Below are 25,349 nucleotides of genomic sequence, written 5' to 3'. Positions count from 1 at the left end.
TTTGGAATTTTATTTCTCATAGTAAATAAAAAAAAGTATGCTCTATTATTTAAACGGATGCTTGTACAAAATACTTTTTGAGAGCCCAACTTAAGTGTGCACAAAAATCTATTTCCATGAATCATAATCAATGATGTAATGTGCGATGAGAGAAAACACATAAGCTATGTTTTCAAAATTCAAAAAGAATACCTCGGATGCATCTGGAACGTCCAAAAACCTTACGATAGCACGTTAAAATGCTCAAATCTAACGTCTTTAACTCAAGATATAGCATTTTTAAGCCTAGGGCTTCAGGAGGTCAGAACCAAGCGAATAGAGTTCCAAGAGAGGGTCTCTATTTGCTTGGTTCCGATCCTTTACCTCACGTTATAGGATAGCAACATCCGGTCATAAAAATGCGTTCGGCGCTTGTGCAAAATGTCACTATCAAGCACCTTATTTTTCTGGTGATAGTGAAAATTTCACCAAAATTGTTTTCATGGACATTTTAAAAAATGAGAAAAGAGGGTTTTTCTACGTGATGTTAGCCTTCTTCCTATTGGCTTGGAAGCATTCTCTCACTAGAGCTAAAAGGCCCAAAAATGAGTCCATTTCTTTCATAATGACTCAACAAGCAAATCACCCACTCACGGGTCGAAAAATCTGTTTATATCCTATCTCACTACTCTAGGTCATCACGATCCATCATTTACCAGGTTATAAAAACTGCAATAGAACTACTTAAACGGGTCACTATAAGGTCTGATAACACTCTCCTATGACCAAAATGTCATAAACAGTGATTTAAACACTCAAAATTGAAGACAAGGCTTGCAGACGCGAAGTCACAAACCGTGATAGAACTTGAAATGCTTACACTTGATTGAAAGAGCAAGATAAGAGGAACACAATGCAATTCTCGGAATCCATATAGGATTATCCAATCGTTAGAAAAGTCGATTACAAGTTAGAGTTGCTTGGCTGCTTGAGTGTACATACTTAGAGCTCTTTCTTTTCCAAAGATAAGCATTCTTTTCATACTAAGGTTATTATTTTTTATACATAGGGCTTTCTAAATAGTTATTGGCCAAGCTCACATAGGCCTTTACAAATATCATGAAAGAATTACAACTCATAGAATAGATCTACTACTTTGAAACCAAAATTTACACAGTATAGCTACACTACCTGGGAAAAGCATAGAGTACAAATATATTAAAAATGTGGTGTCTGGCTAGGTGGGCGTCTGCATGCCAAAATGGTCAAAGACTCAACATGTACACAAGGGATTGGTCCCACTATCTAGGCCAAGCAACTCCATAGCCTTGCCCCCAAAATGTAGGCCCTCCTTTCCATGTAAGAATCTCCTAAGTTAGCTACCCCCCATCCTCCTAGGATAGCTCCGATGAGGCGCTCACCCTTGATTTCTGTATACTATCATGAGAGTTAACAAAAACGGTAATCAGTTTTGTTCACCTACAAATGTATACATATCAAGGGGATTTAGGAAGAAGAACTTTGTAGGAATACATAGCAGTTATGAACCAATAAAATTTTGGTAGAACTTTCGTTTTGCTATTGTCCTACTAATTAGATATTTGTTATTTACATTTATGCTTCAAGACCAAGACTAAGTATGATTTGGCCATTACATGAGCTCATGCACCATTGTAAGTCTAATCATAGCACTTGCATTCTAAAGAGACTCATTACATCAATTAGAACATTGGCATATTCGACTTGCATACAAATAGTCGGGTCATATTGTACTACCTATCGTAGTCAAAAATAGAAGTGAAGTCTCCCTAAAAGCAACCACACATCTATGTTATTGAAAACATAGATGGACCAAAGCCTATGTAGCCTGGAGGAACCATTTCCATCAGTCCAGTATGCATACTTAAATTTGCACTCACTTAAATCTAGCATACCTAAGGTAGAGGCTAATTGCATTCCAAAAGACTAAGTCATAGCTAACTGCAACATCTTGTGTCTAGAGGTGAAGTAGTAAGATGGTATTCTTAGGGAAACCTATGGCTACATGGAACCTTAAAGGGAGGCGCTAGCATCTTTTCATTGATTGTACGTGAGTTGATAAAGTCATAGACCCTTTAAGAGGGCAAACTATAAAGTGGAGGTGGGGCAAAAGCTAGTTGGAGAAGGATGCTACCATCGCCAATGCTAGAGTATCTTGATTGGTTATATCATTAGCCATAAAGTATCTCGCAAGTAAGAGTGTCCCATGCACATGCATGCACAGGTGCACAGATGGCTCGGGCTAGTGTGCACATGCCAACTCTTTTTAGACTACATGACAAGGTTTACATTTTGGGTGCAATTGTGGACCATTAGATACAGCTTGCTGATTAGCACCACATGGCAACAAGCTTTTTGTTTTACCATGTTTTGTAGGCCCTAGTGAGGTTGATATTTGTGAACCTCTCATCAAAGAGGGACATTAAGTATTGGGTCACATAATCTTTTTCATTCTTTCGCCGCCTTCTTTTGGTTGCAATGCTTCCAAGTGTTTTTTCAATGATTAAATTTATGCTTTTGGAATCTTTTGTAAATGGTTCATTGTTACAATCTTGTTGTGATAACAAATGTTTTAAATTATTAGTCAATTTCATGTCTTCTCTCTCACAAAGAAGACTTATTATTAAATTCCTCTCAATAGCCCATCAAGAACTTTCACCTTTTTTTCTTGCTTTATTTGTTGGGGGGGAGGGGGGGCATTAGTATTAAATAGCTTGTAATCAGGTCATGTATTTCTTGCAAACAATCTACTGAATTTAAAGTTTCACTCTGCAAGGCAAGCCATCCATTCTTATAACATTCTCCTCTGCCCCTTGTTCTTCGAATCATCAAATTCTAAAAACCTCTATGAAAGAAACTCTGGGTGAACTTCTGTAGGAGGGCATTGAAAACCATTTGTGTTGAGAAAGAAATTGCAGCACTCGTATTAATGCGAAGGTTTTTTAACCACAACATTCTGCAACTTTTCTCAAAAACATGCCCAATACACAAAAATCTAGGACCATTTCATACCAAAGGAGCTCGATCACCCCACCCAGAAGACTTAAGACTAAAACCCGATTAGGCCTCTCACAGTAAATGACTCCATGAGAAATGTAAATTTAACTACTGTGCACCACCCTTACCTCATCATATTCTACCTTCAAAATTCGTTCAAAGAGTAGTTCGCAGAGCAATTATCTTGATTGTAAATCATACAGGAATCATAATATGGTCTCTCAAAATTTAGTGGTTACTGGGCTAACGACGAGCTTGTCCCTCCAAGCACGATTCCTAGTAGCTGTGTCATAAATTACAAAAATGATTTCTGAAAAACAATTACCTTCCTTCCTACAATCTTCTCTTTCTCTGTTTTGAATGCCGCTCTCCCATATTTTCAAAGCACTTGCGCTTCTTCTGTGTCGATCTTCTGATTGAAAGAGCATTGGCAGCCTTGTGAGGCCTCAGCTGCTTAGATTCTGCTAAACCAGCATCCATATCTATGCTGTATGTATTTACAACAGTAGTCGCATCCTTGTCCTCATACATTACAGTGCCTTTCCAAAAGAAAAAGAGAAATTAAGTTAGTTCTTCACAAGAAAATAGATGAGATAAGACCCAAGCCATGAGGAAACAAGCACTGTACACATATGCCCCGAAACTAGATGCACCGCCCGCTTACTGCAGTCAAAGCCAAAAGCCTTGAGCTATATGCCAACAGCTAGTACATGTTAAATTGATTACCATTTCCTTTGCAGCCCTGGTCAGATTCATTTGAATCAGGTGACCTCATGTCCTCTTCAGCTGCATCTTTTGATTCAGATTGGCCCAATGCCTCTGCCATCGCAAGCCGCCTCTGGCATCACCAAAAACAAGCTCATTAGAAATGTAAGTAGGAGCCCCAAAAGGGAAGGCATCAGCACTGGCATCTCACAGAGATTTACTACCATCCTACACTTTACAAATACACCCATTCATGCACACACACACACACACATACAACCATAGATGAACTAGGCCTATCCCCCTCCAAATCTCTGGGTGTAAGCCTGGAGTCCCCTCTGGAATTCCCAATACAATCTGGAATGCAAAAATGTGCATAGAAGCAAAAGGTAGTAGAGCACATGTACTTAACACTATCCACACCAAGCTGGTTCAAGTAATGCATCCAAACATATCCTTCCATACCACATGTAGAACAAAGAGCTTCCGTTCCAACATATCCAAAAGAATCATTGATCCTCTGTGAATAAAGAATCTTAGCCTGTAACCCAAGAGATACAAACCCTTCTTTCTATAAAATACTCTATTCGAGGTGATGGCAACAACTTCTTGTAAGGTGCAGCGGAAGTGAATGTTGAACTTTGCTCAAGATGAGTGCTCCGAACTGTGCTCAAGGGTTCCTTTGGAAGGGAGAGCCTTCCGTTCCTTTAGTGAGAGAGTGCAAATGATTACAAACAAAGTGAATAACACTGTGAATGAAGGTGCTGAGACTGAGAGAGCGATAGAGAGAAGAATACGACACTAGATTGTTGTCAAACCCTCCTCCAAGGACCCCTCTCTCAATGGCGAGAGAAGTCTATGCTATTGATTGCACAAATCTGGTACAAAGGTGCTGATGCAAGTTCATGATGCTATGATGCAATGCTGATCTAAGTCGAAGACAACGGCGACGACAAGGTCGACGACGATGCTAACGACTGCTGGCTGAAACGCTGCTATCTCTGGCTGAAAACGCTGCTGTAGCTGGCCAAAAAATGCTGGTTCAGGCTGTGTAAAACGCTGGTTGGCTGATCAGAAAACGCTGATAGGCTAATCTGCAAATGCTGGTTTTGCTGAGGTCTTGCTGAGGAGAAACACTAGAGGGCCTGCTGCAAATTCTACCTGTGCTCTCTTGGTTTCTTCTGCTTCTCTGAGTGGCTGCCAGGTTTCTTTTATATTAACTTAGCAAATTTGCCCTACCCAGTTTCTCAACAAAGTCACTTATTAATAGGTGAAAAATAGCTAAAATAGGGAAAATGAGTTCTGTGCACTCTAAAATGCTCATGATGGCTACCGACTGTAATGCTGATGATCATGTTGTGTGCAATCAAAGGATATGCAACTACTCTAAGTGCCTGGACATGCACGGCTTGCGCACAGGCTCACAAAGGTGCCAAAACACTTCCTAAGTTGGCCTCAACCCTCGACTTAAAGTAGCTTGTTCACATGCACATAGGGTTAGATGTGCACATGACACTTCCAGCTAGTATCATCAATCTAATTGTTCCACCTGACCCTACTCTAGGGGGAAAATGCCTATATATGCAAACTCACACCCCCATACTCCACGACATGGAAACATGGGAGGGCCTTCCTAAAAAGCATAAATGTGCAGAGTGGCACATTTATGCCACGTCGTCAAAAAATAGCGCACAGTTGAAAACTGTAAAATAAGAGACTCTCACCCCATCAATGCTTGGAACAAGAGTCTTGCCTCTAGCCAACCCACCAAACGCGAACATGCATGGCTCAGCACGTCAGTACAAAAGCCCACGTCGTAGGCTTCTCTGTCATATCACACCACCAAGTAAGCACTTTACTACGCAAATAAAAAAGGAATCATCTGAATCCTCCATTCATCATGCTCTCCATGGAGATCAAAGTGCATAGTCCACTAATGAAGCCAGTTATTTACAACTAATTCCGTACATTCTTTCTCATACCTGAGAAATTGGTAGTCTTATACATAATTGTCACAATAAGACCACCCCGTGAACGCTCAAAACCAGCAATCTGCATCGACAATTACTGAAGATGGGTGTCGTTCTCGAAAATACGCACGATCGTCAGCTGAGCCGTATTTTCGAGAGCTGCAAGACGAGCATTAAACCCTTGCACGGCTCCTTCGAGAGAGCACAGACATATTTTCATTTGAACATTGGCATTTTCCAAGGCAGATACATGTTAATCGAGGCTCTCGAAAGTACTTGTAATCCATGTATACAGAGCATGCGTGAACGGACTTGGTCGAGGTAAGGAAACTGCTGGAGGCGGGATTCATCTATCCTGTAGAAAACTCAGAATGGGTGTCACCCATAGTGGTGACGCCTAAAAAGAATGGTAAGTGGAGGGTCTGTGTTGACTACAAACCACTAAATGCAGCTACAAAGAGAGACCACTTTCCTCTCCCTTTCTTGGATGAAATTCTGAATGAAGTAGCGGGTTTTGAATGCTATACCGTCTGTGATGGTTATTCAGGATCCTTTCAAATACGCATAACCTTGGAAGATCAGCTAAAAACCACTTTTATCATGCCATGGGGTTGTTTTGCATACAGGGTTATGCCATTTGGTCTCACAAATGCACCTGCCACATTCCAAAGATATGTCACATATGTTTTTCAACCGTTCTTTGGAACATCCATAAGAGTGCTAATCTCAGTAATTAGTCATTAAAAATTACACAAAATTGAGGTTATCCAACTCAAACCGATCAATAGGTGTGCACACGGTCCTTCCTGCAACCAAGCAGGCTCTGATACCATGAAACGAACACTCAGAGAGGATCTCCCGGCTACACGAACCGCCTATAGACACGCATGCCACCGACCATAGCCACCATCCGACAGCTCCCCCATGTTGGGCCAGCGTCCAAGGACATAGGCATGCATCTGTAAGACCGAGCGTCTCATACCACCCAGCCTCACCTCCTCAAAGTGACCTCGCACACTCCTAGCCTCACGGGCTAGCCACTGGCACTTTGCCAATGGGGGTCAATAGTTACAAATGAGGCCTTGGCCTCCTTTTATACAAGTAGCTGGCCACACTGGCCGAGTTCACACTACGATCGCCCGGACACTGGACACCCATCCGACGGTGTCATAGACTAGATCCCCTCTCCTATAAGTGGGACACAAGTAGTCCCTAATTTCCTTGGGCAATCCACAACAATACTTCTCAATCTGTTCTCACAATGGCACAAACCTGTAGGAGCTTACTGGCAACACTGCGGCCCAAAACTGCTTATTGTACTCTTCAAGTTTTACACAATGTGCTGCATTTAACTCGTGCCATGCTGTCATCACATCCACCTCAAAAGTGTTTGTAAGCCACGCAAGTGCGAAAAGCTCTTTGAACTAGACCCATGTTGTAGGTACTTACCCTAGTTCAACAATGCAGTCCAAGACTGAAGCGCATTTCCTCTCAAGAAAGTTGCAACCTTGCATAACTTTGAAGACTCTGTGAAGTTTCTTGCAGCATCAACTGCATCAACTATTGTATAAAGGTCAAAGCCTTCAATTGGTCCTCACTACTCAATTCCCTTGAACTGCCGCCTTCCTTGTAATCCTTAGGTTAACACAAAGAAGTCAAATTGTCATAAACAGGTGCCCATAAAAGTGGTGCTCCAGAATTTACCATTCTCGCACTCAAATCACTTGTTTTACCTATCATATCTGCATTTTGGTCCTATGGCTGTGAAAAACCAGCCATACCAAAGTGTGCTCTAGGCATTCGAAATTAACCATAGGCACCCTCAAAACCTAGTTAACCATACATGGGGTTAAGTTTTAACCATGTCTCCTGCAACAGACTTGGACACTCCAAGTTGACAATCTACCACAACACATGAAAAAAGTGAAAGAATTGAACAAGACTGAGTGAGAGACGACACGGCACAATGAAGTTTCGCGCCAAGAGAGATTGGCCCCAAACACTGGCGCCCCTTTCGGTATTTCTTTATTATTAATGGTTCACAAAGTACAATGTTCGAGGGTCCTCGTCTCAATAGCGCTCCCAAGTGTATTTGCCTGAGACTGAGGCAGATAGTGCTCCCAAGCGTATCTGCTTGAGACTAAGGCCCTCGCACTTTATCTATAGGCCCTGGGCCTTCCAATAGCAGTGAACATGAAAAGCTTCAATTCTAAAAGCATTCGGGTCCCAAAATCTATGCCAGCGCAAATCGCGGTATTCCGTACAGGTGCCACGTCAACAACGTAAATCACGAAAATTCGTACGATCAGCCACGTCAACAACGCAATTTGCGGGTCCATACAACTGCCACATCATTAGCCCTTTACGCCTGTCTTTTTAGCCTTTAGTCCCTTTGAGCCTCATCGCACAGGACCCATAAGTTGGTACAGCTTATAAAATTGGTGTCCTTTCATTTTTGGCCTCTCGGATTGGTTCTGCAAGTTGTTACAACTTCTTTCAACGAGGACCTCAATCTGTCCGGAATCTGTCATATAGGTAATGCCACATCATCACTTTGTGACATACCCCTCTTTTGAAAGAGATGTAAGCGCCCTCAATTCATATGCAAACCAACGTAAGCCAACAACGAGTTTAGTAGACACTGACTCTAAGAACCGACACACTAGACAACACATATCCAGTACTTGCACTAAGATGACAATCACTGAACATTCACATCACTATCCCCGTCAAGATCTTTGATGAGAATCATGATCATTGTAGCGTATTTAGCAATCACATCCACATCTCACCGATCTCTAACAGATGTCGCGATTGACTAAATCTTGTTACTATCATATTTATATCACCCCTCAGGTGAACAAGACCGAAATGTTGCAGTCATTTCGTCTTCAATCATGCACTCAAACATCACACACGTGAGAGAGCATATATATCAAATTCATTTTAAAAAATCCCATTTCAAAGTACTTCTTTTCTTAAAGTCATACAATAGAATATTGTTACCCCATCAGTACCCCTAAAATCTCAAGAGAAATCAGTGACTGTAATCCATCTAGCTAATCTGTGACAAAGAAGCGGAGTAACTCCCCTCTTATGCAATCCGCAATGCACCAGATTCAACCCGATGATCATCGGTAACTCTTGGAATAGTCGAAGCTAGACCAAAAGCCTGAAGGTAAAGCTCTAAAATCCGAGCAGACGGTCCTCCTCTTCACATCCAATGCCAGGTAGTTCTTGAACTTGACTAAATATCCGCGTATCACCTTACCTTTCACTTTTTACTTTCCTTGTGAGCCAGTATCTGTTCTCGAACGAGAATCTCCTTTCTCTCTTCCACTTCAGGTTCCTCCTCAGGCTCCCTGTCCACTAGCACCTCACCCTTGAAAGGTTTCAACAGACTCACATGAAATGCATTGTGAATCTTCCAAGTATCTAGTAACTTCAATATGAAGGACACATCATTTATCTTTTCCTGAATCTGAAAAGGGCCATAGTATCTCATACTCAACTTTGAGAAAACTCGCTCCTTACTCTTCCGTCTCCGTAGGCATGCTGCCACAAATTGATACGTGGCAGTTCTGCTCGAACAGTACACAAGGTGACGTGGCATATCAAATGACGTGGGAGGCGGTAAGGACGCTGACGTGGCAACAGTACGGAACCCCCGGTTTTTCCGCTGACATGCTGACGTGGCAGACTGCACGGACAGTCCCGCTTTTTGTACTAACAGCTGTACGGAATTTCCATAAACACAGATTTTAGACTTGGGGTGCCCAAGTCTGTTACAGTGATATCAGAGCACGGCCGATTTCTCTTCTACTGGGAAATTTGATCCTTCTTCTCGCGGCACATATGGATTCCGAAAAAAATCAGACGACTCCATCTGTCACAAGACGGGCACCACGTGCCAATAGAAAAAAACAGATTGAACAGACTTTAAGCACTTCAAATAACAACTGAATTGAAATAGAGAGAGACGACACGCGACACGGAGTGGCGGAATTCCACCCCAGAGAGTATTGGCCCCAAACCTTGGCGCCCCTTTCGGTATTTCTTTATATTGCATCAACACAGTACAAGCCGGTACTCCAGACTCTGCACCTTCTCCAGGAAGCATGCCAGAGAATGAGCCCTAACCTCATATTTAAAGGCCCTCGGCTTGAAAAGCAGTTACATTAAAAAGCCTTCAAAACTCAAAAGCATCTGGTCCAAAAGCAATGCTCAAAAAGCTGTCAGCGTAAATCACGGAAATCCGTACAGCTTGCCACGTCATCATGCCAGTGCAATTTTTGAAAATCTGCCACGCTGTCTTAGGGTTAGGGTTAGGGTTTCTGCAGTTTTAGGGTTAGGGTTTCCAAAATTAGGGTTTGCAAGTTTTAGAGTTAGGGTTTCAACAATTAGGGTTTTTGGCAGAAATTAGGGTTAGGGTTTTCTGCTCTCGAGCAACCACGTCATCACTTTGTGACACTTCTTCTGTTACTTGTTCTTCTTAGGGTTTAGGCCCATCGGCCACATCTGTAAGTTGGCTCCGTTCTTTAGGCTTTGACACGTCAGCAGTTTGTTACATCTCCCCTTCTTGAAAGAGAGTAATCTTCCTCGATTACAGCATATTTGCAAAACAACTCAAGTTAGCTCAAAGATTTTCGAGGGTCATTCCGAGTGACATTCCGAGGGACAATCAATTTGCTCTTTTTATTAAGGAGTTAGCTTCTCCTTTCGGCTATTTTGATCAAGGAGTTAGCTTCTCCTTTCGTCCAGATCGGAACTCTTGATATTCCAACGTAGTAAAATTAGCCATCACACCCACACCGTACTGATCTTCCACGGGTGTCTTGATGCACTAAAATTACATACCCAGGCAATCTCATCCAAGTAGGAATATTCAGTGTGGTTGGCACATCACAATGCAACACAAATGCTTACATATGCATGTTACAAGACAGAGAAACATAAAGCCGCCGATAAACACTCCTCCCGCATAACCTAACAAGGTCCAGGTATAATTCGTCACATAATAATTCCAATAGCTCTGTTTGCTCTTTTGTAGGACCGGTATGCTTTCAGAAAAGCACACGCCTAATGCTCTGATACCACTGTCACAAGACGGGCACCACGTGTTTATAGAAAAGAACAGACTGAACAGACCTTTAAGCACTTCAAATAACAACTGAACTGAAATAGAGAGACACGACACGCGACACGGAGTGGTGGAATATTGGCCCCAAACCTTGGCGCCCCTTTCAATATTTCTTTATATTGCATCAACACAGTACAAGCCGGTACTCCATACTGTCACAAGACGGGCACAACGTGTCAATAGAAAAGAACGGACTGAACAGACTTTTAGCACTTCAATAACAACTTAACTGAGAGAGAGAGAGAGAGAGAGAGAGAGAGAGAGAGAGAGACGACATGCGACACGGAGGGGCGGAATTCCACCCCAGAGAGTATTGGCCCCAAACCTTGACGCCCCTTTCGGTATTTCTTTATATTACTGTTGATTCGCAAAGTACAACAGCCGGGGAGCGAGAGCACCTCCTCTGCAATCTGCGCGTTGAAGAGTGCCAGAGAGGGCCCCCAAGGCTCATATTTAAAGGCCCAAAGCCTAAAAGCATCAATATGAAAAGCTGACCCCAAAAAATCACTTTCCTAAAATTTCGGGATTTCCCTAAAAATCCGTCGCGAATTTTGGAACGCCCGTACAGGTGCCACGTCATCATATTTTGATGTGCAAAGTCTTTTGAGTGTGTTCTGCTTTATTTTAATGTCTTTATGTCACTTGGGGCCCCATCGGACAGGGTCCCCATAAGTTGGTAAAACTTCTTCTTCTGTCACTTGTTCTTCTTAGGGTTTAGGCCCCTCGGCCGATATCTGCAAGTTGACTTTATTCTTCACGGCTTTGACACGTCAACAGTTTGTGACATCTCCCCTTCTTGAAAGAGAGTAATCATCCGCGATTACAGCATATCTGCAAAACAACTCAAGTTAGCTCAAAAATTTTCAAGGGTCATTCCGAGGGACAATCAGTTTGCTCTTTTTATTAAGGAGTTAGCTTCTCCTTCCTACTCTTTTGATCAAGGAGTTAGCTTCTCCTTTCGGTTGTTTTGATCAAGGAGTTAGCTTCTCCTTTCTGCTCTTTTGGTCAAGGAGTTAACTTCTCTTTTCGGCTGTTTTGATCAAGGAGTTAGCTTCTCCTTTCTGCTCTTTTGATCAAGGAGTTAGCTTCTCCTTTCGTCCAGATCGGAACTCGATATTCCGGCGTAGTAAAATTAGCCATCACACCCATACCATATTGATCTTCTACGGGTGTCTTGATGCACTAAAAAACTACATACCTAGGCAATCTCATGAATGTTCAGTAGTTAGCACATCACAATGCAACACAAATGCTTACATATGCATGTTACAAGACATAGAAACATAAAGTCGCCGATGAACATTCCCCCCACAAATAACCATCCAGGTCCGGGCCATGAGCTATTCAACGACTCTCTCATTACTCCTCCCGCAAATAACCTAAAAAGGTCCGAGCCATGAGATATAGAGGCCTTTGACAACCAAACCCCCCCAGACCGCAGCCTGCGTCGTTTGGAGGTGCTGAGAGTGACTACTACTCAAACTTCTTAATACTCCCCATGTAAATAACCACAAGGGTCCGGACCATGAGTAAAAACAACACTTTCCAATCATTCAATACTCCCCCCGCAAATAAGCACAAGGGTCTGGGCCATGAGTATGAACAAGCATTCTCAAACATAATTTCTCACTACTCCACCCGAGAGTAAAATCACCAATCATTGAAACCGGTATTAAAACCAGAGTCAAACATTTCAAATCGACACCGAAACAGGTTCAAAACAGATACCATCCATTTCAAACAAGATCACCAAACAAGTTCTCAAACAAAATTCAAACTTAAAAAGCAATATCGACATCAGTCGAGCTCGAAAAGTCGACTGACTTTCCATCCTGAAACCTGCACCAAAAATTAGGGTTAGGTTCATCCCATAGGGTCGTAGCCGAGCACAGCATGGTCCATCAGCTCTTGGACAAACATTGTTTCTTTGGCGACGATGGTAGTCCCAAGATAGCAATCGCACCGAATCTCCAAAGTTATCAATTCAAGAAGAGATATCTTCCTGAGAGATGTCGAGAAATTTCAAGATATAATCTACTAGGGTTTCCATGGCAAGCATTTCAGGATACCCCACTCGGCCAGAAGTTGCACTCCGAAGGAAGATGTCAGAAACCATATAACTTCGGGCAAAATTTTTCTTGAAAGCTTGCCAAGTACTTGGAGTATGCTGCTTGGTAGCTATCAACATCTGCATCGCACTGCCTTTGAGAAAAACAGTGACTCGAAACAAATCTTGGATCCTTTTTTTGCAAGTGATCTTAATGACTTATGCCCTGTAAGACATAAGCGGTGAAGACGGGAGCGCGCCCGATGTGCGATGAAGTAAGGGTGGGAGTGGCTAATAAGTCTGTTGGAGGGCTCGAATATATGGAGGGCGAAGAGGGCGAAGATACCTCGAATATATTCCAAAAGTCTCTAGTTTGCTATGTCTGCTCTTTTGTGGGACCGGTATGCTTTCAGAGAAGCACACGCCTGATGCTCTGATACCATTGTCACAAGACGGGCACCACGTGCCAATAGAAAAGAACAGACTGAACAGACTTTAAGCACTTCAATAACTACTGAACTGAGAGAGAGAGAGAGAGAGAGAGAGAGAGAGACAACACGCGACACGGAGGGACGGAATTCCACCCCAAAGAGTATTGGCCCCAAACCCTGGCGCCCCTTTCGGTATTTCTTTATATTACTGCTCATTCACAAAGTACAACAGCCGGGGAGCACCTCCTCTGCAATCTGCGCGTTGAAGAGTGCCAGAGAGGGCCCCCAAGGCTCATATTTAAAGGCCCAAAGCCTAAAAGCATCAAATATGAAAAGCTGACCCCAAAAAATCACTTTCCTAAAATTTCGGGATTTCCCTAAAAATCCGCCGCGAATTCCGGAACGTCCGTACAGGTGCTACGTCATCATATTTTGATGTGCAAAGTCTTTTGAGTGTGTTCTGCTTTATTTTTAATGTCTTTATGTCACTTGGGGCCCCATCAGACGAGGTCCCCATAAGTTGGTAGGACTTCTTCTTCTGTCACTTGTTCTTCTTAGGGTTTAGGCCCCTCGGCTGATATCTGCAAGTTGGCTTTATTCTTCAGGGCTTCGACACGTCAGCAGTTTGTGACACAGACTCTGCACCTTCTCCAGGAAGCATGCCAAAGAATGAGCCCTAACCTCATATTTAAAGGCCCTTGGCCTGAAAAGCAGTTACAATAAAAAGCCTTCAAAACTCAAAAGCATTTGGTCCAAAAGCAATGCTCAAAAAGCTGCCAACGTAAATCACGGAAATCCGTACAGCCTACCACGTCATCATGCCAGCGCAATTTTTGAAAATCTGCCACGTTGCCCTTAGGGTTAGGGTTAGGGTTTCTGCAGTTTTAGGGTTAGGGTTTCCAGAATTAGGGTTTTGGCAAAAATTAGGGTTAGGGTTTTCTACTCTCGGGCAACCACGTCATCACTTTGTGACACTTCTTCTGTTACTTGTTCTTCTTAGGGTTTAGGCCCCTCGGCCACATCTGTAAGTTGGCTCCATTCTTTAGGCTTTGACACGTCAACAATTTGTTACACCATCTACCATCTCTGAAGCGGGAGGCGATACGAAAAATTCAAGCGGATTAGCAGGAAACGAGTACGGACCAAAATGAGTACAGGCCACCTTGACCTAGGGTTTTGGCAAAAATTAGGGTTAGGGTTTTCTACTCTCGAGCAACCACGTCATCACTTTGTGACACTTCTTCTGTTACTTGTTCTTCTTAGGGTTTAGGCCCCTCGGCCACATCTGTAAGTTGGCTCCATTCTTTAGGCTTTGACACGTCAGCAATTTGTTACACCATCTACCATCTCTGAAGCGGGAGGCGATACGAAAAATTCAAGCGGATTAGCAGGGAACGAGTACGGACCAAAATGAGTACAGGCCACCTCGGCCTTCACAGTACGAACTCATGGAGATGCAACGTCAACGAGTTCGCAAAGAAAATGCTTCAGTTTGCCAAGGATCCACAGTATGCCAAATTTTTGACTCGGGCACCCGATGGATGAAGTGCATACTCATTGGCAGAAAGCCATTCAGTCATCTTTTTTAGATTGTTTTACTTTCTTGCTTTTATCTTCGAGGAAGTCATACTGGTTGGCTTTATACAAAATTCTTCTTCTTTGCATAAAATCTGTGATCGTCGAAGTCCGAACTATCCAAAGACGAGTCCTCTGTAGAACTATCAAAAACTGGGCGAAATTTAGGCTTCTTTGCCTTTTTCTTGCCCTTTCTGAAGCTTTGCTTTTTGCTTCGCTTGTCCATATCTTTCTGCGAGTACACGTTCTGCTTTTCTGCACTCGTCAATCTTTTCGGCTTTACTCCCTACCTGAGAGGAGAAGCAATGGCCACACACCATCTCGAGTAAACCTTATCAATCGGGTAATTCACTAGGCCTTGGAGTACTCAATCCGTTCATACATATGCCAATATGTAGTTGACGTTTGTACTCCTTTTCTAGCAAACTTGTCTGAAAAAAGATTGCCCAAATCTTCATTCTTTTCTTCAGTTCCCGCGCCAAATCTTCAACTTTTCTTTGCCTTCCCACAGAGAGGTGTCATCTCTGTCAGATTCTTCACCAGAACCCATGTGTAATCTGGGATTTTTAATGGCTTTATGTCCTGTAAGACAGAGCGATGAAGACGGGAGCGCACCCGATGCGCGATGTATGAAGGGTGGGAGTGGCTAGTAAGTCCGGGGTCGGGGCACGAAGATTCTTTCCCAAAAGCTGTGTGTGTTGTAAAAAGGATCGGATCCTCCGTAGAAGAAGAATTTTTATGTGCTCTAATACCACTGTAACAAACTTGGACACTCCAAGTCAAGAATCTACCACGACACAACACAAATTCACTTCAAAACAATTCACAATTGATTTGACACGGCCCGATGGAGTTCCGTGCCAAGAGGTATTGGCCCCAAAGACTGGCGCCCCTTTCGGTATTTCTTTTTATATTAATCTTCGAGCAAAGTACAACTCCCGAGTGCTCGCTCTCAAACTCTACGTCCAGATGCTCTGCAAAGGGAGCCCCCTTGGGTTTCTTATAAAGGTTACAAGGGTTGCTAAAAGCAGAGCCCCAAAAGCTTCAAAATCAAAAGCTTCCACTTAAAAGCATTTAAAAATAAAGCAACTCAAAGGCTTCTCCAATTTCAACATTGCATAGAAAAAGCAATTGCGTAGGTTTTATTTCTCCCTTGCTTTTCTTCTCACGCAAAACAACCACGTCAACATCCATAAAAAGCGGATTTCCGTACAAACTATCGTACAGCTTGCCAACGTAATTTGCGGTGCATTTGGCGAGGGTCCGTATGCTGCTGCCGAGCCTAAACCCTACGAAGAACAAGTAACAGAAGAAGTGTCACAAAGTGATGACGTGGTTGCCCAAAAGCAGACAACCCTAACCCTAATTTCTGCCAGAAACCCTAACTGCTAAAACCCTAATTCCAAAACACTACTGAAACCCTAATTCTGAAAACCCTAACCCTAAAACCTGCAAACCCTAACCCTAAAACTGCAACAGCGTGGCTGATTTTCGAAAATTACGCTGGCATGATGATGTGGCAGGCTGTACGGATTTCCGTGATTTACGTTGGCAGCTTTTGGCATTGCTTTTTGGACCAGAAGCTTTTGAGTTTGAAAGCTTTCATGTAAACTGCTTTTTAGGCCAAGGACCTTTAAATATGAGGCTAGGGCTCATTCTCTGGCACGCTTCCTGGAGAAGGTGCAGAGTCTTGAGTACCGGCTTGTAGAATGTTGATGCAATATAAAGAAATACCGAAAGGGGCGCCAAGGTTTGGGGCCAATACTCTCTGGGGTGGAATTCCGTCACTCCGTGTCGCGTGTCCTCTCTCTCTCTTTCAGTCCAATTGTTATTTAAGTGCTAAAAGTTTGTTCAGTCTGTTCTTTTCTATTGGCACGTGGTGCCCGTCTTGTGACATTCAGGGTTCCATTTGGAATAGACTATGCTAAACCAAATGCTTTGAGGTAAAGATTCACAATCCGAGGAGTATCTGCCAGGTCCTCCTCCTCCATTCACTTCGCATCCAATGCGGAGTAGGTCTTGCATTGAACCAAGAGCCCTCTTAACGCTTTACCTTTTATCTTTCTGTGCCAATACCTTCTCTGGAAGGAGTATCTGCTCGTTTTCCTCCAATTCGGGTTGCTCATCTGGCTCCCCATCATCGGGTACATCGCCTTTAAAAGGCTTCAAGAGACTCATATGAAAACAGTGTCGGGCAGCTTCAGTCTAAAGGAGACATTATTTATCTTTTCGGAAAATCTCGACAAGTCCATAGTATCTCATGCTAAGCTTTCGAGAAAGCCGCTCCTTTCCCTTTTTCTTTCTCAGGCGTGCCTTCCCAAAATGTAAGAGCACCCAATCGTTCTCCTTCAATTTCAAATCGCAACGATGTCGATCTGCTGCCTTTTTCTAAGATTTCTTTCAAGCCTTCCGGACCAAGTTCAAGTCTCTCGTGAATTGGTCGGCTTTAAAGAAAAATCTTACCTTTCGTGCTAAGGAAGGGTGGAACCTTCAATAATCTCAAATGGCACCTTCCCCATCAAAGAGTTAATCGTGTTACTGTAGGCATATTCCACCAAAGGTAAAAACCTTTCCCATGTAGTCTTCTGATGCAAAGAAGAAGACTTCAACAAATCCAGTACCACTGAATTAGCAATCTGTGATTGCCCGTCAGTCTGCAGGTGGAACGATGACGAGAATTGCAACCGCGTGCCAATGTTCTCCCAAATAGCATTCCAAAACAAACCTTGAATCTGGGGTCTCTGTCAAAGACAATTGTCTCAGGCATGCCATGTCACAAACCGGTGACGTGGCTGCCCAGTGTACACACACACACCTCCCCTAGCCCCGGCATGGTGGGCTGGAATTGCTGACATGGCTGCAGCTTGCGGAAAAATGACACGTGGCAGGATGACGTGGCAGGCTTGCTCTACGGCGCAACTTTTGGGGCAGAAATCGGCGCAGCTTTTTGCTGCTTTTTTTTCGCAAATTGAAAGAGAGAGAGAGGGAGAACTCTTTTGCTTTATTTTTAGGCTCAAGAGAGAGAGAACTTGAGAGAGAAAAAGCACAAGCTTTTAATTTCAGCTTTTGGTACAGCTTTTGAAGCTTTTGGGGGCTCTGCTTTTAGCATCCCTTTGCACTCTTTAAATAAGCAGGCAGGGCCTCATAACTCAGAGCATCTGGACACAGAGTCTGTGAATCCGGCCCGTAGGGCGGTAGGCGTTGGCTTTCACCCGAAATTCTTTACTTTAGACACACACACAGAGCACTTTGCAAAGGAGACCTGTAACGGGAATTAACACTTAATCACACACACGGCTCGGAAGCTAGAATGCTCCAAGCAGACACCGACAACCTGTAGGCCCCAAAATTGGCACCCCTTTCGGTATTTCTTTATTCTTTATCAAAGGGAATAAAACCTGTGATCTCCCACAAGCTGCCCCGCACAATCTAGGCTAAGAAACACCTGTTCTGGCCCGATTTCGGCAACATAACTGTACTAGGACGCTTCACAGTCAGTATCCCCACGCAATAGGTGACTTTCCCGACGCATACAGACACTTTGCAAAACCTGGCGAGAATCTGCAGCACGCTGAATTCTCTGTTTTCTGCCCCGAAAATGCGCCAGTTCACCTGTACAGCGGTCCCCTTGCGTCCCCAAACCTCCTGGGGGTATTAGGGTCCGTTTAGGGCCGAAACCCTAAACCTGCAAAAATACACAGCAGGCTGTAATTCCTTGTTTTGGGCTCCGTTTCGCGTGCCGGTCGCATCTATAGCAAGACCTCGAGCTCCTGCAGGCTACACCAAGGGCTACTTGCCCTTTGAATCGGACGAGATTTCTGGCATGAAACCTCTCCGAATTCACCTGTACCTGCGGGGGATTAGCCGCTAGCTAATCCAGTACCTATGCAAGAGGCTCTTGCCTCGGCAATCGCACATGAACCCACATAACTCTACATTGGTCAAATGAAAATCCCACTAGTGGGGCATAACATACTGCTCGTAGGGGAGAGAGAGGGCAGTGTGTAGCGTGCAGGGCATCACTCCTGGCACCACACTGTACATAAGAGGGAAAGGAAGCACTCTATAGCTCTTAACCTGTGACAGAGAGTGAATGAGGCTCCTCTCAGCTTAAAATTCAGCGCCCATTTTTCCTTGCATTGGAAAGTGCACAGTAATGTGCCATTTGGCGCATTTACAAGCATTTTCCCGTTTCGGGTTCGCCGCTTAAAAATATCCTGACCGGTTGCCTAGTTGACTTCGCGGCAGAGTTGTAAAATGTTCCCCTAGTCATACCGGAGGTAATGACGCGAACACATTTCTCGACCCAAAATAGCAGTTCCCTAAATTTTAGGAGATGCTTCCGTTGGGCTCCCACTGGTCTTCTGACCATGTATCCTCATTGGGAGCGCATCCAAAAGTGCAATGTGGCCCAATTGTCGGATACTTTTTGTTGGTGATCCCACCTTGACTTTATGCCTTTATTGATTTCACTTCCTAGTATCCACCAACTTTCTCAGTGCGACGGGGGGACCTATATGATCTTGCTCTGAGCCTACACATCCTCTTACCATACGAATTCCAGTGCCGACCACTACCCATCTGCGGATGAAACTACCATTCACATTGGCCATGCAATGTCTGACCGTTTGCTACTTCAAAAAGAGGGTCTCAAACAAAATAAAATAAACCCCATTGGAAAGAAACCAACAACCAAGATTAGCAGTTGCCACATCTTTGTGACATGGTTAACAACTACCACGTCCTCGTGACATACCCCCCTCTGGAAATCGCAAACGTCCTCGATTGCATACCATAAATACACGCCCCTAATGATCTTGTGCTATCAACACTCTTTTATCATCGCATGTATCCGCAAGAAAGGTCGTAACATACATAGATACAGATGACTTAATGAGGCCTTCATACTTTTGTCCTTTCCATCTATTACACTGAATTCATATGTACATTTGATGTACTAGCTCTATCATTACCCCTCCTTTGCACACTTTGGGTTGGGGCATAAGTAGGTTGTAACCCAAAGGCTTCAAGGTAAAGCTGCAATACATTTGGTGACTCTGACAGTTCATGCTCTTCCATCCGCTTTACATCCATCGGCGGATAGTTCTTGAACTTCACCAAATAGCGTCTTGCAACTTGTTCTTTAACTTTTCTGTCCTTATGTGCCAAAACTTGCTCAGGTACCAGGATCTCATCAAGTTCCTCAACTTCTGGCTGATCCTCATCTGGCATATCTTCTGGAACATCACCCACGAAGGGTCTTAGAAGACTCACGTGAAACGCATTATGAATCTTCCATGCCTCAGGCAATTTCAGCCTGTAAGCCACATCGCTGATCTTGTCAAGGACTTGAAAAGGCCCATAGTAACGCATGCTGAGCTTAGGGAACAGCCGTTCCTTGCCCTTCATCTTCTTGAACCTTGCCTTTTCGAACCTTAACAGAACCCAATCACCAGGTGATAGTAGCAATTCACGACGGTGACGATCAACAGCCTTTTTCTGTTTTGTCTGAGTCTTCTCCAAGGCAACTTTAATCTTCTTATACATCTCATCCATGTTCTCAACATATCGACCTCTGCCTCAAAGATCTTGTCCTTTGTATGCAAAATGGGAGGAACCTTTTTGCCGCCTTCAACAATCTCAAAAGGTGCTTTGCCAGTAGACGAATGCACCGTATTATTGTACGCATACTCAAGCATAGGCAAATACTGTTCCCACTTGCCCTTACTATCTGACACATAGCATTTCAACAGATCTAAGACAGTAGAATTAGCCTCTTCTGACTGTCCATCAGTTTGTGGATGAAACGAAGACGAGAACTTGAGCATAGTACCCATGTTCTCAAACAATCCTCTCCAGAACAAACTGGTCGTGCGAGGATCACGATCACTGATAATCGATTGTGGCATTCCATGGTACTTAAACACATTGTACATGAACAAGCGTGCCATCTGATCAGATTTTATCTTCTTCCTGACAGGGATAAAATGGGCCTGCTTGTTGAACCTGCAGATAATGGTCCATATACCATCATTCCCTGTTGGCGTCCTTGGAAGATCAAAGATAAAGTGCATAGCAATGCTTTCCCATGGCTTATCCGGAATCGGCAGTGGTTGTAACAACCCTGGTGCCTTTTGCCTGTCAAACTTGCCCTTTTGGCAATCTATGCATGCTCGCACAAAGGCATCCACATCTCTCCTCAAGGTAGGCCAATAGAAGAATGTCTCTACCGCTTTAACTATCGCATCAATGCCACGATGCCCTGCATACGGTGGGACATGACTCTCTTCCATGACCTTATGTCGCAGTGGCCTAGTGACACAAAGTCTGCCATGCATCATCATAAAACCATCTCTGAGGAGGTAGTGCTCGTGATGTTACCCCTCTTGTAACCGTTCAAAGATCCTTGCAAAATCTTCATCAGCAGTATACTGTTCCTTCATGTCATCTGGCTCACGATGATAAGGAATTGACACAACTGAAATTTGTGGCTTTCTTGATAACGCATCAACCACAACATTCTTCTCGCTCGGCATGTGAAAAACGCCAGGCATGTGATGGTCTTTCTGTTGCCGGGGTTCTACAAATGCAAAAACGCTAGGCTGATCTGCTGTGTAGTGATGACGCCGGGGCTGATCTGCTGTGCACAAATCGTCAAGGCTGATCTGATGCAAAAACACTAGGTCTTCTGTGGAGAAAAACGCCAGAGTAGTCGCGGGGGTTGGTCTTGCTGAGAAGTTGCCTGTTGAGCAAGGTGCTCCTACTGCCTCTTCTGCCAGAAAGTGTGAACTTTGGTTTGCTTATATATTAACTTAACAAAATTGCCCTACCTACTTTTGTTGGAAAGTCACTTAAAAATAATAAGTGAAAATCCCAATAAATAGGAAAATAGGCTAAATGCACTGGAAAATTCCCCTAATTGATGCTAATGGATTCTGATGGGAATTCCGATGATCATGCTGTGTGCAACCGGAGGATATGCATCTATGCTAAGTGACTAGGCATGCACGGTCTACGAATAGACTCACAAAAGTGCCAAATCGCTGCTAATCTAACTTGATCGGACTGACTGAACCCTGCTGTGGTGTAGCTTGTCCACGGACACATAGGGTTGAGATGTGTCACGTGACATCCCCTCCTTTTCAAAGTGAGGTACTGGTACCGAACTGTATGGCGTCGAGGGATCGCCAACAGCATCCAGAATCCTGGAAGGGACTCTTCGCCGGCCCACTCTGATGTGTGGGTCGTGCGGTACTTGAACTTCATAAAGGTCTGCAACGCTTGCTTCTTTGGACCGCGTCGAAAGCGACACAAAGTCTTCTGAATCTCCTTTCTTGCTTCAACTTCGTCTAGAGTCTTGCTTCTTTCGTCTTCAAGAATCTCCATGGCTGAAAATTCCTGAAACAATCTCCAACACAAAACCATGAACATACCCATTCCATGTATAGTGAAGGAAAAAAATATTGTCTTCTCTAAAGACTGTGTATACAATGTAGATGAACAAATAGACGGAGTGACAACCCGTTCATTAAACACATGCAAACAATGAGTTTGAATCTTTTCTGTTTGATCGAAATCAATCAACTGTGGCAAATCACAATGGAAATGCTCATGCTTGGTGCTCATACTATCATGTGCTCTTTCGGAAACTGTGTCATGCCAAGGAAGAGACATGGAATGTGACTTCCTGACATACAAACTTTTCAAATTTCATGCACAATCCGCATACATTCGTACTCATCCATGAGAGAAACGTGCTCAACATACAATATGTCATGCCTAGGAAAAGGGATCACCTAACGATGCTGACTAAAATACAGGACACCTTCACGAATGAAACACTCGAACAATGCGTGTGTATCAATCATGCGAACACATAATACTTCCTGCGAGGGTTCTTTGGACCAAGGCTCGAGATCCAAGATCGGTTCGTCCTGAATGATCGAATCGTCCTGTGGGGGTTCTTTGGACCTCAACTCGAAAGCCAAGATCGCTTTTTCGTGATTGATCGAATCTACAACGAGGTTAGCTTCGCTAGAAAAAGCATCAACTAACACATCATCCTTGTGAACAATCACATCATCTTCATGCAACTCATCATGCTTGTGAGAAATCACATCTTGATTATCATGCAAATCATCATGCTTGTCTTTATCATTCAAATCATCATGCTTATCCTTGGCATCCAAATCATCATACTTATCATTGGCATCCAATTCATCATGCAAATCATTGTGCTTATCATTGTCAATCAAAAGATCATGCAAGTCATTGTCAATCAAATCATCATCATGCTTCACACAATCATGCAAATCCTGTGTATCATGCTTTGGAGAAGTAGAGACTGAGACAGTCTAGTCTCCTTTCCGTGATTCTGTGCAAAGTACGCCTGTACTTGAGAAAATAGTCGCAAGAACTCTTTGTTTTGTCAGTCGCTCTGTTCTTGTAGTGCTTTGGTCTCACGTGCTATGGCTCCCATTCTGTCTTGGTACTTACGCTCGATGGCTGCCATATCTTCTTCGTAGGCTTTTCTTTCTGCTTCTCTTTCTTGGTCCAACTCCTCCATTGAAGTTAGTACAATCCTTGTCGTAGATGGAAAAGGGTCGGAAAAACCTCGTGGTGGGGAAAATTCTTCTTCGCCTCTCTCATGCTCATCACCTCCAAGCGAAGTATCCATTCCGCTTCGAGTGATGACCATTCTGCAATCGTGGGTTCTTGTGGGTTCTTGTGTTCTTAAGTTCACGAGGAACTTGGGTTCTTGGGGGTCCTTGATTCGAGAGAATCTTGGGGTCTTGAGGTTGTTGAGTCTTGAGGGTCTTGGGTTCTTGAGGTTCTTGAGTCTTGAGGGTCTTGGGTTCTTGGGTTTTTCTTTCGCTTGCAAATTGCGTTGAGAAGGATCTTCTCTTCACCCGAGTTCTACTCCTTTCTGCGGGCGCACCCCTTGGCGGCCTTGCGCTCACACCAAGGTTGCTTTTTCCCACCTCACGTCGATTGGCAGGCCGCTAAGTGCACGGTCCGCTCTCAATGAGTGAAAAGAGACACGAGGGGAGGTTGGACAAGCCCTTCTTTCTTGAATTTCCTGTCACTCTTCAACAAAACACAATTAGGAATCGCCACGCCCAAGTAAACTTGGGTTCGTGCGATCGCAACAAGCAAAAAAAATTATTGTGGTTCTTTCCTTGAGTAATGCAGAACACTTCCAAAGCTCTGATACCAATGTTAGGTGCTGCGGAATGAATGTTGTATTTTCTCAAGATTAGTGATCTTTATTGCTCAAGGTTCCTTTTAGTTCTTTAGGGAAAGAGAGACCTTTCTGTCTTGTAGAGTGCTGTGGTCACGAACAAAGTGAGTGGATATTGTGCGTGCAAATGAATGAGACTGAGAGAAGGACAGAGAAGAGATACGACACCGAGAGGTTTGTAAAACCCTCCTCCGAAGGCCCCACTCTCGTCGGCGAGAGTGGTCTATTCTTTGATTACACAAAGGTGTACAATGCGTATGCAACTTGGACTATGCCGATGACGACGACGGCGACTTGATGGCTGAAATCTGAGATCTTCTAATCGCTGATTTTCGGGACTGTTTCGGTGGCTGAAAATGACTGTTTTGGCTGCGTTTTTATGGCTGAAAATGGGGGAACATCTGCAACCAACGTGGGGGGAATTTGCTACGGTGCATAAGGCTGAAAATCTGCGTTTCTGATTGCTGCAGATCTGTGTTTTAGGGCTGATAACTGAGGTTCTTCATGGCTGAAAACTGATGATCTTTACGGGGATGAATCTGCTACTTCTTGTGGTCTGAATCTACTACTTTTTCTATTGCTGAAATCCAAAACGCTAGAGACTGAGGTTGACCAAAAGCGCTAGCTGATCTTGCATTTCCAAAAACGTTGGGCATGTGAAAAACGCCAGGCATGTGATGGTCTTTCTGTCGCCGGGGTTCTACAAATGCAAAAACGCTAGGCTGATCTGCTGTGTCGTGATGACGCCGGGACTGATCTGCTGTGCACAAATAGCCAAGGCTGATCTGATGCAAAAACGCTAGGTCTTCTATGGAGAAAAACGCCAGAGTAGTCGCGGGGGTTGGTATTGCTGAGAAGCTGCCTCTTCTGCCAGAAAGTGTGAACTTTGGTTTGCTTATATATTAACTTAACAAAATTGCCCTACCTACTTTTGTTGTAAAGTCACTTAAAAATAATAAGTGAAAATCCCAATAAATAGGAAAATAGGCTAAATGCACTGGAAAATTCCCCTAACTAATGCTAATGGATTCTGATGGGAATTCCGATGATCATGTTGTGTGCAACCGGAGGATATGCATCTATGCTAAGTGATTGGGCATGCACGGTCTACGAATAGACTCACAAAAGTGCCAGATCACTGCTAATCTAACTTGATCGGACTGACTGAACCCTGCTGTGGTGTAGCTTGTCCACGGACACATGAGGTTGGGATGTGTCACGTGAC

At 43.7% G+C, this 25,349-nt stretch overlaps 1 protein-coding gene across 1 annotated transcript in view; it reads right to left on the bottom strand.

The window, feature by feature from the left end:
• Positions 1–3,105: 3,105 nt before the first annotated feature.
• Positions 3,106–25,349, bottom strand: part of LOC147438168 (ribosomal RNA-processing protein) — a 33,208-nt gene continuing 10,964 nt past the window's right edge. The window contains exons 3-4 of the mRNA XM_086486073.1: positions 3,742–3,853; positions 3,106–3,554 (exon numbers count right to left, since the gene is read on the bottom strand). Coding sequence (XP_086342199.1) covers positions 3,349–3,554; positions 3,742–3,853 — 318 coding nt within the window. The 3' untranslated portion in view covers positions 3,106–3,348. The remainder of the gene's footprint in view (positions 3,555–3,741; positions 3,854–25,349) is intronic.

The sequence above is a fragment of the Adiantum capillus-veneris genome, chromosome 17 (genome assembly GCF_014529385.1).
Source record: "Adiantum capillus-veneris isolate H3 chromosome 17, ASM1452938v2, whole genome shotgun sequence".
Lineage (NCBI taxonomy): Eukaryota > Viridiplantae > Streptophyta > Polypodiopsida > Polypodiales > Pteridaceae > Adiantum > Adiantum capillus-veneris.
This window is presented reverse-complemented; position numbering and strand designations above follow the sequence as displayed.